The sequence below is a fragment of the Oncorhynchus clarkii genome, chromosome 22, assembly GCF_045791955.1.
Source record: "Oncorhynchus clarkii lewisi isolate Uvic-CL-2024 chromosome 22, UVic_Ocla_1.0, whole genome shotgun sequence".
Classification (NCBI taxonomy): Eukaryota; Metazoa; Chordata; class Actinopteri; order Salmoniformes; family Salmonidae; genus Oncorhynchus; species Oncorhynchus clarkii.
Genome location: NC_092168.1, coordinates 17,072,469 through 17,083,433, shown reverse-complemented (window position 1 = coordinate 17,083,433; position 10,965 = coordinate 17,072,469). Strand labels below are relative to the sequence as shown.

The following is a 10,965-nucleotide window of genomic DNA, read 5'->3' as shown; positions in this document are numbered from 1 at the left end:
ATGTTTCCACCCCCATGTTTCACAGTAGGTATGGTGTTCTTTGGATGAAACTCAGCATTCTTTGTCCTCCAAACACGACGAGTTGAGTTTTACCAAAAAATAATATTTTGGTTTCATCTGACCATATGACATTCTCCCAATCTTCTTCTGGATCATCCAAATGCTCTCTAGCAAACTTCAGACGGGCCTGGACATGTACTGGCTTAAGCAGGGGGACACGTCTGGCACTGCAGGATTTGAGTCCCTGGCGGCGTAGTGTGTTACTGATGGTAGGCTTTGTTACTTTGGTCCCAGCTCTCTGCAGGTCATTCACTAGGTCCCCCTGTGTGGTTCTGGGATTTTTGCTCACCGTTCTTGTGATCATTTTGACCCCACCGGGGTGAGATCTTGCGTGGAGCCCCAGATCGAGGGAGATTATCAGTGGTCTTGTATGTCTTCCATTTCCTAATAATTGCTTCCACAGTTGATTTCTTCAAACCAAGCTGCTTACCAATTGCAGATTCAGTCTTCCCAGCCTGGTGCAGGTCTACAATTTTTGGTCTTTGGTCTTGACCATAGTGGAGTTTGGAGTGTGACTGTTTGAGGTTGTGGACAGGTGTCTTTTATACTGATAACAAGTTCAAGCAGGTGCCATTAATACAGGTAACGAGTGGAAGACGAGGAGCCTCTTAAAGAAGAAGTTACAGGTCTGTGAGAGCCAGAAATCTTGCTTGTTTGTAGGTGACCAAATACTTATTTTCCACCATAATTTGCAAATAAATTCATTAAAAATCCTACAATGTGATTTTCTGGATTTTTTTTAATCATTTTGTCTGTCATAGTTGAAGTGTACCTATGATGAAAATGACAGGCCTCTCTCATCTTTTTAAGTGGGAGAACTTGCACAATTGGTGGCTGACTAAATACTTTTTTTGCCCCACTGTATCTATGGCTACATATATGTCAAGAATGTTACTGTGTGTTTATGTCTACATTTTAGGGATGATACCCGATACTACTTTTCCTTGTGAGATAATATTTATCATGTTGAGTGGAGGCTTTCCTTGTGGCTGTCTCTGCAGGAGCTCGTCTTTGGCTGTTCATCGGTTTCTTGATGATGTTCGGCTCCCTCATCGCTTCCATCTGGATCCTGTTCGGAGGATATGTGGTTCCTAGTGAGTCATGTTGCTTTCCCACACTTTCTTCTGTGTTTTCTATTTCTCTTCTATTTATTTATTTATTTTACCTTGATTTAACTAGGCAAGTCAGTTAAGAACAAATTCTTATTTTCAATGACGGCCTAGGAACAGTGGGTTCAGGGGCAGAATGACAGATTTGTACCTTGTCAGCTCGGGGGTTTGAACTTGCAACCTTCCGGTTATTAGTCCAACGCTCTAGCCACTAGGCTACCCTGCCGCCCCTTTTACAAAGCCCCTCAAAGTCCAGCCGGAATGACCTTTCTCCCTTTTCCTGACTTGTGTGTGTCCAGAGAGGTGTAATTACTGGTTGGTTGGCCACAGTACTCCTGACTCTCTAATTGCTGGTAGCGATGATTCTTCCCCTGTATCTGATGCACTGATACACACGACACAACCTCATCATCCTGTCACAGATAGTGAGATAGAGCTGAAACCCATTTGCCCACATTCACTGTGGATGGTTGGTTTCAATCACCATGACACTGACTCCTCTTTTGCAGTCTCTCCCTTGTGCTCTGCAGCCCCCCACTTCTTCTCCCACTTCTTCTTCTCCCTCAGTATTCCATGTTAGCAACCACCGCCATCAGCCACCATATTTCCTGACTTCATCCTTTTCAGTAATTATTTCTGGTCACAGTCTTACACCTGAACAGTACAACCCTTCATTATCTCTCCTGTTCACCCTGTTGGGATTGGCTACAGAATAGAAAAGTATCTCTCTCTCTCTCATTAATTCAGATGGTAGAGGTAGTGGTATGGGAGTATAGTCTATGTTTAGAGCTCATTACCTCCGTATTCCATATTGCTTTTAGTCAGGTTGGAGGAGGCTGAGATCCTCCCCTGCTCTTGATGAAATGGTTTGACTAGGAAGGTATTATCTGCTGGTTACGTCTTTTGAAGAATCCAAATAATAGTTTTCGGTAAGCCATGTGTATTTTTCTATCAGCCTTGGGTTGAAATGGGTTTCAGTAGTTGGTCTTTATGTGCTGCCCAGCTCTATTATTTTTTCCCCCCAACGTCTTTCATTTTTCTAATGTTCCCGCTGTGATGCGTTTTTATACTAATGGCCTTTTTCTCTTTCCTCCCTCCCCCCTTTTTCTTTGTAGAGAAAGACGTGTATCCAGGACTGGCAGTGTTCTTTCAGAATGCTTTGATATTTTTCAGGTAAGTACGCCGAAGACGTTGATAAAAGTGTAGTTTGATGGACCTTGTCTGGTGTTACGTATCACTCTATTGTCAGAGGAAACCAGGAAATGAGAGTAACTAAGTGCCCTTTCATCAGGATGCAGTTTTTTTGGGCCAGATCAGTAATATATGCCATTTAGCAGACATTTTTATCCTAATCGACTTAGTCATGTTCATATTTTTTATTTTTTTTTACGTACGGGTGGTCCTGGGAATCAAACCCACCCGTTGCAAGAGCCGTGCTGTGCTCTACCAACTAATCTACAGTGGACCACAAAAATGATTGTCCAAAACTATCATTCCACGATTACTGCATGTATATTATGGACAATTTGTGAAAGTACAATGTGAAAAGCTTACGTGTTTTTCTCTTTTTTTTCTTTTTTTTCTAGCACGCTGATCTACAAGTTTGGACGAACCGAGGATTTGTGGGCTTAGAGATCTCTGCATAGTACATCCCTAACCCCATCTCCCCAACACACACACACACACACACACTCACTTGCTGGGGTACTATCGTTGTTTTTATCAGAGTCAAGGCCAACTGACTAACACTACTCAGCTCTCATCTACAATGTTCTACATATTGGCATATGTATTACCATTATACGCTTACCTATGGACATTGGAGTAATGTACTGTGTCAAACTAGCCTCTGCCGAGTATAGGCTATTTGTTTTCCTCTGCTTATCATCCATAACTGGGCCCTGAAGTTCAGCCATATTCACATACTTGACATTAGATTTATACTTTTGACTAAAACAGTTTTACAGTGTCGTAACACTATGTTGATAGACGGTAGGAAAATTCACACTTTGTCAAATGTAATCATGACATTTCTTTCATATTTATCCCCCCCCCCATATTCCAGAGCACCTCTGAAGTATTATTGTGTTGCCCTCAAGTGATTCACCATCTCCCAAAGATTGTTTATTTATGTAAATACATATATTGTAAGAGCTAGAGGCCTTCACCGCCCAAAAAGTTTGGACCTGGGGATTTTCTACCCGGACCGGATATGCATAAATATTTTTTTGATATAGAGACCCGTTCCGTATAGACCATCAATCCAGACCAGGTCCGATCCGAGTGAGGGAAGCAGCAGAAAAGGCTACTTTATTAACTGGAGCTGATAAAGCGTGAGGGAGAGATAGGTACCACTCTAGCAGGGGCCGTGCCTGCTGTGTGTTCGTGGCTACTGTGAGTGAGCGAGTGATGAGGTGGAGGAGCAAGAGAGAGACTACAGACTGCAACCAACCAAGCCGTCTCGAGCTATAGTAGACTAATAGCTGGTATATCTAGGTTATTTATCATCAAATATGATTACGTAGTACCTGTCTTGACTGCATCAAACCAGCCAATTGAGGCTGTGTGCTCTTTCTCGTCCTAAGCAGTTAAACTACAACTCCATTCAGAATATTAAGTAGCAGCCTACCTGTTGATTCGAGGTCATTGTAGCCTGTCCTTCACCTTTTTAACTTTTAATTCCGTCATTTTAATTCCATCTTCCATTGATTAGATATCTCCTAACTTTTGCCACACGGAGGCTCTATGTCTGTAGCCTATTGCCGCATTGATGACTTATGATTGGCCAACAACAACAAGCTTCACGCGCCAATATTATGAAAAGCAAGAGCAGCAGCATAAATTATACAATTTCTCATTTTCTCTCTCCTGCAGCAGTCGCGTTCGGATCGGTACGGGTCCCACCGGTCAAGTCACTTAAAATTGACACATGCCCATGACCATTAGATTCGACTTAGACCCGTGATATTTAGAATTCTGGATGGTCCAGGGAACGGGTGTCTGGTATTTGGGTACAGGTGGAGACCTCTAAGAGCACATGTTATCACTGGGAACAAAGTTTTTTGATTGATCTGCTCTAAATTCTATTTTAGCAAGCTGTTATCTATCACTTTTATCACATGCACTGGATTATATCAAAGCGTATTTTAAGCAAAGCGTTTATGGGAAATTTGTCTGCTTCAAACTACGATCAGTTCCTGTTTGTTTTAAATGGGGTAGCTGTCGTTCTGTCTCAGGATTTGTCATTTTTGAAGTCAGTTTTTTTTTTTTGAGGTCCGAAGCATTTTTTCTATTGTCGTTCCATTCAGAAAGTGACAAAGTATCTTTATGAACAAAGGTAACCTTGTAACGGTCGTCGTTATCATAGCAAAGTTCCCTTCGCCCATTTTTCTACATATCGAGTTCCCATCCAAAATAGCACTAGTTTAGGTACAGTGAGATCCTGCATCTGAATCCAATACTATTATGTATGCTACACTACTACCCCACAGATTGTGCTATAGCGGGCCTATCCTGCATCTTAAAAATGCTTAAGTAGATAAAGAAGGGCATGATGTCACAATAGCAATTTGCATCAGCCAGCCCAAAGCATGCTGGGGCGTATCAGCTCCGTAATAACCATTTACACCAATATTCAAGCCAATAGCTGAAGAAAAGGGTCAAGCATGTATGGTTGTAGACAGGTGGCTCCTTTTTCTAGTGTTGCTATCGACTACCTCATCCCTTTTGTGTGATAACTGTTCCATTTAGCAGCCATGCGAGTAAGACTGCCCTGGTTCTCACCCTTTTCACCTGTTTAAAAAAAATACATGTCAATCTGAAGCACCAGGGCTGTGCTAGCTATGTATTTTTAGGAAGGGAACAAATTTGGAAGGCATTATTATAAGGATTTGGCGTCAGGTCAGTGTTGAGCTAGAGGTGGATGAATATGGCTGATCGAGGTCCGTAAACTGGAGCTCGGTAGCTGGAGATAATGTTTTTGTCTGGTGGTGAGTAGTTGACCAGATACGGGCTGAAATCAACTTCCTCTAGCTGGAGGAAGTTGTAGCTAAAATTAACAGAAGGAAATTTAGGTGTGAAATCCTTATGGAAAAATTATTTTTGAGTAGCATTGACAGATGCAGCGTGATTGGTTGGTTCTTGACTTCCAAGAGAAGTAAACACAGATGACTTTTGACTTATCTGAAATGTTCATGTCGTCTGCTAAGCATCCAATGCTAATGACATGAATCTGTCGATCTGGATGTGAATGAGCTACAACCAGTGAATGAGAGGTCATTATGAAGTGTTTCAATGGGTTATATATATGCTATTATACCCCCCAAAAATAACCACTTTCAATTTGTGAAAAGGGGAAGTGTTACGGGGTACCGATTCATCAAGCGTTTTGTAGTAGTTCTCTGTCCTTGATCATTGACTTCCTCTGTTCAAATTTAACGACAGACGAGGAGTAAATAGTCACATAATCTGCTTCAATAAAAAAACATTTTAAATGTAAAGTTTGGATGTTTCATGCTATGTTGAATTGTCTCTTGGAAGAGTATGTATGTTGATGAATGTGGTTGAGTTATTATAGTCTACATTTGCTTGTTCATGCTATAAAACAGGAAGAGAAATTGAGGCAACATATCAAAATGGCTGTGTTCATTTATTTAAACCCCGTATCAAATAATTTGTGGGTCAAAGCCCTGGCACTTTCACATCAATGTAGAATATTCATTTTTAGAGTCAAAAACAAAAGTCAATGTAACACACACACTTTTCCAATTTCACCTTGACTTGAACAGTTTTAGCATAAAGTAATACAACAAAAAAGTTAATACATTCAATCAATATATTGCTAGAGGTAAATTTTCATATAAAGTGCAAGCATAGATAAATCTCAAGAACTTGTCCTATGTCTGTTTTCACATTTTAATACAGCCCCTCAGCCAACTTTTGACCATGTATACCTCAAACTGTAATTTAATTGATTAGTAAATTACAATATGTGCCTTAACCTTGCTACTAGTACTTGTCTAATATGTTCAGTAAAAAAAAGTGTGATATGCACAGTTGAACATAGTAATCCCATTACTAAACAGCCAAAATGTTACATGAAAGTCCTGGCCCAAGGACGCATGTCAAATTACTTTTTAATAAAGTGGTTCTGTCTTAAGCTGGATGACCTGATGACACGTTATTATCAAATGAATCATTACTGAGTAGGTCTAATTAGCGAGCCATATGCACCTGTCTCTGTCCTCTGCAGCAGAGCATACTAACATGCCTAGAGAAGTTCCCAGATTCTTGTAAAATAGTTATCTTTTGATCAAACGCAATGTTTGTAGCTGATGCAAGCAAGGGCTTCAGAGTGTAAACAGTCATAGGCCTACTACAGTTCACCTACTGACGCTATCAAGTTCATCTTAAAATCCCAGTGAGTGTGAAAGGCTCATGTCTTGTCTGAAGTCACAGGATCAATGGATCACGGGTAATGATCTAAAGGGCCAGAGGATGACTCCAGTTCAGTAGGTGAATTAGTCCTGTTCTCTGTCAGACTGGTCCTCTTCACAGCAGGCGATGGAGATGAGATCGTGGCTTTCTTCACAGGCCCTGGTTGTTCTTGTGATGGACAGGGCCTGCTGGGGGAAGTCCCCTGATAGGTACTGGAAAATGAACCAATCATGAAAGTTGTTAGAGTTTAGCCCAGGAGATGTAAGCTACTTTAGAGACTCAATCATGGACACTCACTGACAGTTGTGGCTGCTTCGTGTGATGTATTGTTGCCTCTACCTTCTTTCCCTTTGTGCTGTTCTCTGTGCCCAATAATAATTGTACCATGTTTTGTGCTGCTACGATGTTGTCATGTGTTGCTACCATGCTATGTTGTCTTAGGTCTCATGTAGTGTTGTGTGTTTTGTCATATATATATTTTTTAAATCCCAGTCCCCATCCCCGCAGAAGGCCTTTGCCTTCTGGTAGGCCGTCTTTGTAAATAAGAATTTGTTCTTAACTGACTTGCCTAGTTAAATAGAAACAAAAGGTGCCTCACACTACATAAACAGGAGACGGGCTCCTGCCCTATGGGACATTCTGGCTCGGACAAGGTAATATATTTTATTTAAGCAGGGAGTTCCATTTAATAGGTGTCTCACACTAAATAATAGGTGTTAGAGAGGAATGAAAGAATATTGAGATATATAAACTCAGCAAAAAATATATATATTTCAGGACCCGGTCTTTCAAAGATAATTTGTAAAACTCCAAAAAACGTCAGATCTTCATTGTAAACACTGTCTCCCATGCTTTTTCAATGAACCATAAACAATTAATGTACATGCACCTGTGGAACGGTCGTTAAGACACTAACAGCTTACAGAGGGTAGGCAATTAAGGTCACAGTTATGAAAACTTAGGACACTAAAGAAGCCTTTCTACTGACTCTGAAAAACACCAAAAGAAAGATGCCCAGGGTCCTTGCTCATCTGCGTGAACGTGCCTTAGGCATGCTGCAATGAGGAATGAGGACTGCAGATGTGGCCAAGGCAATAAATTGCAATGTCCGTACTGTGAGACGCCTAAGACAGAGCTACAGGGAGACAGGACAGACAGCTGATCGTCCTCGCAGTGGCAGACCACGTGTAACAACACCTGCACAGGATCGGTACATCCGAACATCACACCTGCGGGACAGGTACAGGATAGCAACAAAAATTGCCCGAGTTACACCAGGAACGCACAATCCCTCCATCAGTGCTCAGACTGTCCGCAATAAGCTGAGAGAGGCTGGACAACGTTGCCTATGGGCACAAATCCACCGTTGCTGGACCAGTGGCAAAAAAGTGCTCTACACTGACGAGTCGTGATTTTGTCTCACCAGGGGTGATGGCCGGATTCGCGTTTATCGTCGAAGGAATAAGCGTTACACCAAGGCCTGCACTCTGGAGCGGGATCAATTAGGAGGTGGTGGGTTCGTCATGGTCTGGGGCGGTATGTCACAGGATCATTGGACTGAGATTGTTGTCATTGCAGGCAATCTCAATGCTGTGCGTTACATCCTCCTCCCTCATGTGGTGCCCTTCCTGCAGGCTCATCCTGACATGACCCTCCAGCATGACAATGCCACCAGCCATTCTGCTCATTCTGTGCGGGATTTCCTGCAAGACAGGAATGTCAGTGTTCTGCCATGGCCAGCGAAGAGCCCGGATCTCAATCCCATTGAGCACGTCTGGGACCTGTTGTATCGGAGGGTGAGGGCTAGGGCAATTCCCCCCAGAAATGTCCGGAAACTCGCAGGTACCTTGGTGGAAGAGTGGGGTAACATCTCACAGCAAGAACAGGCAAATCTGGTGCAGTCCATGAGGAGGAGATGCACTGCAGTACTTAATGCAGCTGGTGGCCACACCAGATACTGACTTAGTTTTGATTTTGACCCATTTGTTCAGGGACACATTATTCCATTTCTATTAGTCACATGTCTGTGGAACTTGTTCAGTTTATGTCTCAGTTGTTGAATCTTGTTTTGTTCATTCAAATATTTACACATGTTAAGTTTGCTGAAAATAAACGCAGTTGACAGTGAGAGGACATTTCTTTTTTCGCTGAGTTTACATATACCCTGATGACCAGATCCTGTTCTCACATGAAACATTTTGTTTCACAGGACATAGACATACCTCACGATAGTGGTCTGGTAGCTGTAGTGGGGGTTGAAGGAACTGTTTAATTTTCTCATGGTGCCTGTAGATGAACGCAAGGCCCACTACCAAGAATCCCAACAGGATGGTAAGGGTCACACTGATAGCCACAATCCTAATATGCCTTGTCCTTTCTGTGCAGGAAGATAAAGAAAGAGCAAGAGAGAAAGGTGGCATGATTAGTTACTAGGTGAAGTGTTAACAGAGGATAAGATTATGGTAACGGCAAGTCAATTCGTACAAAGAAAAACTGGTTGAGCCTCACCTGACTCTGGGATGGATACACACTGTAGGGGGCTAGAGGTTCCAAAGGGGTTGTGGTAACAGACATAGCGGACCTGTACACAGTACCTCCCCCCAATCTCCAGACCTCGGAGGGTCTCAGGGGATTTGGAGACATACTCCTGGTAAAACAAGAGTAGAGAAAGGCACATCAACTCATCTCTGACCACACATATCACCTTACAGCAGTGGTTGTCACCAAACCTAGTCCTACAGAGATGCAGGGTGAGCAGGCTTTTTGTTCCAGCACTAAAATACCAAATATCCTGCCAAATAATTGCCAAGACCTTGGATGAATTAGGTGTTTCGGTGCTGTGTTGGATAAAAGGCCTGGCTACCCATGCCACTCACTTTGAGCTTCTCCCCCTCTCTACCGTAGTTGACCACGTAATGACAATGGTCCCCATGTTCCTCCCAAAGACAGTTTTTCACAATGTTGACCATCAGGAATCCTGCCTGGGGTTTGATCTGGACTACAGGGCTGCAGGAATCAGCTGGGTGGGCTAGAGAGAGAGAGGTGGTGAAAACATGAGTTTAAATACAGTTGGTCAAGCTTTCTAACCAAACCACACTTCTTCCAGTGTGCTGGCCTTCTGATGTAGCAGAGAATGCCTTGGACATGAAATAAAGCAGGTCAGCTCCAATTGTATCAAGTTTATCAGGAGTGAAGTGAACTGATCCGTTCCCATGGCTACAGGCTCATGGCTCCTTCCCTTCCCGGAACCCAGACACGCACCTACCAAGAAACCCAACAGGATGTTAACGGATCATGTGTTTGATAGACCCACAGGCCTATGTTCATCAGTGCCTGTGTCAGTGTCTCTGGTCATATGATCAGGAGAAGTGGCATAACGTTCTGTGATATGTTCTGACCTGTAATTCACCATCCTTGCTAAAATGTGCCTTTAACATAAGAAAAATGATCCCATCTCCCCAAAACAGTGTTGCAGTGTTGGTATTGTCTGCTACGTGAAGTCTAATACCTCCAGGAATGTCTATTGGCATTTATAGCTAGTAAAATAACATTTTCATGATTTTATGATAGATAAGGAAGTCATAGCCCGCTTACTAGCTACTCACAAACATGAATAAGAGTAGCCTAGCCTTCAAATCGAAAATAAAGAGTGAGGAATAATCCAAGGGAGAAAAAAGTGTTTTACCTTGTTTGATGACTTGACAGAGTGCCCAAAACGACAAAACACATTTCACACACATTTTACTCGATCAGTGAGCTATATACGACGGCAACATAACCTTATACATCACTACATTGTGACTAGCATTATAGCGAAACCTACGTGCAATTGAGAAAAACTATGTTCACGTCACTTCAACACAGCTACGACCGGGAAGCGGTGTTGCCAAGTCCAGGGAAACTCTAGTTCCAGGCCAATAACCCCGGAAAACCCGCCCACAAAGCCTGAAAAATCCCCCCCAAAATAGTTTGGTAGCATTGGGAGTTTCCAGGTTCATCCATGAAACCCTTTTTCTTAACGTTATCGAGCTAATTAAGAAGGAATGTCTACGCCATTTTTAAAGAAGTACAATTCGGTTTTCCATCGAAATAATATATTTTTTAAGTTTAAGAATATTTCGAAAGAGAAAAGATAAATCGACCTTATTAAACTCTCCAGATCATTTTCCATCAATGGATATCGATGTAACTTGTTTTGACTGCTATGATTAAACAATAAGGCCCTATGAGGTGTGGTATATGGCCAATACACCATGTACCACAAACCCCTGTGGAGCCTTATTGCTATAAACTGGTTAACAATGCAATTAGAATAGTAAAAAGTGATTCCCATGGTACACAGTCCGCTATTTAACCATTT

General features: G+C 42.3%; 2 protein-coding genes across 2 annotated transcripts in view; one reads left to right on the top strand and one right to left on the bottom strand.

Annotated features, from left to right (window-relative positions):
* Window positions 1-5,214, top strand: part of LOC139380485 (transmembrane protein 50B-like) — a 13,851-nt gene extending 8,637 nt beyond the window's left edge. The window contains exons 5-7 of the mRNA XM_071123184.1: window positions 1,062-1,154; window positions 2,285-2,342; window positions 2,756-5,214. Coding sequence (XP_070979285.1) covers window positions 1,062-1,154; window positions 2,285-2,342; window positions 2,756-2,801 — 197 coding nt within the window. The 3' untranslated portion in view covers window positions 2,802-5,214. The remainder of the gene's footprint in view (window positions 1-1,061; window positions 1,155-2,284; window positions 2,343-2,755) is intronic.
* Window positions 5,215-5,798: 584 nt separating this feature from the next.
* LOC139380484 (uncharacterized) lies at window positions 5,799-10,515 on the bottom strand. Its single transcript, XM_071123183.1, has 5 exons — window positions 10,291-10,515; window positions 9,482-9,633; window positions 9,114-9,252; window positions 8,828-8,982; window positions 5,799-6,817 (listed from the first exon to the last, which is right to left on the bottom strand). The coding sequence occupies exons 1-5, from the start codon at window positions 10,343-10,345 to the stop codon at window positions 6,689-6,691; spliced, it is 630 nt and encodes a 209-aa protein (XP_070979284.1). The 5' UTR covers window positions 10,346-10,515; the 3' UTR covers window positions 5,799-6,688.
* Window positions 10,516-10,965: the final 450 nt, after the last annotated feature.